General features: G+C 47.7%; 1 protein-coding gene across 1 annotated transcript in view; it reads right to left on the minus strand.

Moving 5' to 3' along the window:
• The window catches only part of LOC109926526 (hemopexin), a 12,591-nt gene that overhangs the window by 2,515 nt on the left and 6,542 nt on the right, over positions 1-3,534 (minus strand). Inside the window, exons 4-6 of the mRNA XM_048597845.1 lie at positions 1,541-1,688; positions 1,074-1,286; positions 877-981 (exon numbers count right to left, since the gene is read on the minus strand). Of these exons, the coding sequence (XP_048453802.1) occupies positions 877-981; positions 1,074-1,286; positions 1,541-1,688 (466 nt within the window). The remainder of the gene's footprint in view (positions 1-876; positions 982-1,073; positions 1,287-1,540; positions 1,689-3,534) is intronic.

The raw sequence follows: 3,534 nt of genomic DNA on the forward strand, positions 1-3,534 counted from the left end.
GACCAAAGGAAGCAGCCGGGATGAGGGGAGCCTTGGCTCAAAGCTACTACTCACACACCGAGCCCAACATTGTGGGAAATTTCTGTAATTGGTTAGGGTGAAAGGAGGCAACATTCTAGACACAGGTTAATGTTCTGGGAATGTGGGTTGAAAACCCACCACGGCAGATGGTGGAATTTGAATTCAAAAAAAATCTGGAATTAAGAATCTAATGATGATCATGAAACTGTTGTCTGTTGTCAGAAAAATACCCAACTGGTTCTCTATTACCCTTCAGGGAAATCTGCCATCCTTATCTGGACTGGCGTCTTTGTGACTCCAGACCCACCGCAATGGGACTGACATTTAACTGCCCTCGGGACAATAAATACTGGCTCAGCCAGTGACCCACATCCCGTGAAGAAATAAAAAAAAGTCAGGTAGATAACAGACTCCCAGACATCCCTGTCTGACTGTAGTATTCCCAATTTTATTTTGGAAACCACCAATTCCCGGCTGGTGGAGTCAAGCCCAAGTAGCCTTCTGTCCCACTTTCATGGGAATTTCAAATGAGAATTGAAAGAGGTTGGTGCAGTGGGAATATTGTACCAAAAGGGCCCTCAGCTTCCTTCATTGGATATGTACTGACAGGAGTCAATGAATACACAGAAAGAAGCTCTGACCCTTTTTTGCCTCTGATGGAAGGTCACTAACTGAGGGATGAACTTTAGTTCCTCTCTTTGCTGATGCTGCCAGATCCACTGGGTTTCTGCAGCACGGTTCGATTCCCAGCATCTGTTTTTGTTAAATATTTCCTCGTAACCGAGGGATAGTGTATCAGGATTCCACAAAGGGCTACCCACTGAATGGGGCATTCCCACTGAATGTGATACTCACCTCGGAATGCATAAACTCTTCCGAATTCATCTTGATTAAATTCGTCAAAGGACCGATTACTGCAACGGTTATGGATGGAAGGATCGGCAGTTTTGTTCCCATGGCCTGTGGATGAGAGAAAAAAGCCCAGTTCTGGAGTCAGTATCCAGTTCAAACTTCCCATGTCGCTGAAACAGGAGCAATAACGAACCTCTCACCTCGGCCTTCACACTGCATGAAGTAATTCCGCGCATCCTTCGGGTAGTTCTCAAAAACCATCCCAGTGTGAGGATGGAAGCGAGTGAAGTTTGACCCTTGGAAGCAGTAATACCGTTCAATCCACCTCATAGCAGCTGTACAGTGATGTAACCCTGTCCATGGCCTTTGCTTCACTGTGTTGGTGCTCAGATCAAACAAGTACGTGGTGGCTCCTGTAAACACAAGTATAGAGGGAGGCTGCATTACAGAGGGAGAGCTGCACTGTCGGAGGGTCAGTGCTGAGGGAGCGCCACGCTGTCGGAGGGTCAGCGCTGAGGGAGCACCGCGCTGTCGGAGGGTCAGTGCTGAGGGAGCGCCGCGCTGTCGGAGGGTCAGCGCTGAGGGAGCGCCGTGCTGTCGGAGGGTCAGCGCTGAGGGAGCGCCGCGCTGTCAGAGGGTCATGTCCCATTTCAGGGAATGGTCTTACCTTTGAAGAAAAGCACGGAATCGTGTTGGCACTCTCCCTCGGGACACTCGACTGCAGCCCCCAGATTATCTGGAATTCCGTGGAATTTGTCTTGAATGAGGAACTGGCCTTCTAGTTTAGTTCCGTAGTATTGCCAGACTTGATTCCCCTGATAAGCAATAAGAGCTTAGTGAGTGATTTGAAACTCTGGAACAGAGTCCTGTCCCTGAAGTGATTAAATGTTGCTGAACTAGTTAAGAAGATTTGTGGGAAGCGTGTTGCTTTCTTCGTGAATTGGAATGGTGGTAGAGATTAAATATTCTTTCATGGGATGTGGCTGACTGGCTGGGAGAGCATTTAGTGCCCATCTTGTAGCCACTGTGTTCATGTGACGTGTCGAGTTGAGTTTCAAGTCAATGGTAATCCGAAGAGTGTTGATAGTGGGGGATTCAGTGATAGTAACACCACTGAGTGTCAAGGGGCAATGCTTAGGTTGTCTCTTATTGGAGATTATCATTACCTGGCATTTGTGTGGCGAGAATGTTCCTTACCACATTTCAGCCCAAAACTGTCCCAGTCCAGATTTGCTGCATTTGGACATAAAATCATAGAATCCTACAGTGCAGAAAGAGACCATTTGGCCCATTCAGTCTGCACCAAACCTCCCATTCCTGTCCTCACATTTACCATAGCTGATCCACCTAACGTGCACATCCTTGGACTGTGGGAGGAAACCGGAGCACCCGGAGGAAACCCACACAGACACAGGGAGAATGTGCAAACTCCACACAGACAGTCACCCAAGGGTGGAATCAAACCTGGGTCCCTGGCGCTGTGATGCAGCAGACAGGAACTGCTTCAGTATCTGAGGAGTTGCGAATGGTGCTGAACAACGTGCAACATCGGCAAACCTTCCCACTTCTGACCTTATGATGGAGGGAAGGTCATTGATGAAGTAGCTGAAGATGGTTGAGCCTAGGACACTACCCTGAGGAAATCCTGCAGAGTTGTCCTGGAGCTGAGGTGATTGACCTCCAACAACCACAATCACCTTCCTATGTGTCAGGTACGACTCTAACCAGTGGAGCGTTTGCCCCCTGATACCCATTGATTCCAGTTTTGCTAGGGCTCCTTGATGCCACACTCGGTCGAATGCAGCCTTGATATCAAGGGCTGTCACTCTCACCTCACCTTTGGAATTCAGCTCTTGTCCATGTTTGAACTAAGGCTGTAATGAGATCAGCAGCTGAATGGTCCTGGTGGAACTCAAACTGGGCATCAGTGAACAGGTTATTGCTGAGCAGATGCTGGCTTGATAGCGCTGTTAGTAGAGCCATAGAGTGATACAGCATGGAAACAGGCCCTTCAGCCCAAACTGGTCCATGCTGACCATGGTGGCCCACTCAGCTCGTTCCAATTGCCCATATTTGGTCCATATCCCTCTAAACCCTTCCCATCCATGTACCTATCCAGACGTTTTTTAAATGTTGCTATTGTACCTGCCTTAACCCCTTTCTCTGGCAGCCCATCCCGTACACGCACCACTCTCTGCATGAAGAAACAGCCCCTCAGGTCCTTCTTAAATCTTTCCCCTCTCACCTTAAACCTATTCCTCTAGTTTTCAATTCCCCACCCCTGGGAAAAAGACCATGTGCATTCATCCTATCTAAGCTCCTCATGATTTTATACATCTCAATAAGATCACCCCTCATTCTCCTACGTTCCAAGGAATAAAGTCTTATCCTGGCCAATCTCTCCCTATAACTCAGGTCTACTAGTCCTGGCAACATCCTCGTAAATCTTCTTTGCACATTTTCCAGTTTAACTATAGCTTTTCTATACACAAACTGTACACAATAGAGTACCTCATGAATGACTTATACAGTTGCTTCACAACATCCCAACTCCTATACTCCATGCCTCGACCAGTGAAGGCCAGCATGCTAAATGCCTTCTTCACCACCCTATCCACCTGTGATGGATTTTCAATAAACTATGTACTTGTACTCCTAGGT

This window comes from Rhincodon typus, chromosome 6 (genome assembly GCF_021869965.1).
Source record: "Rhincodon typus isolate 14 chromosome 6, sRhiTyp1.1, whole genome shotgun sequence".
NCBI lineage: Eukaryota > Metazoa > Chordata > Chondrichthyes > Orectolobiformes > Rhincodontidae > Rhincodon > Rhincodon typus.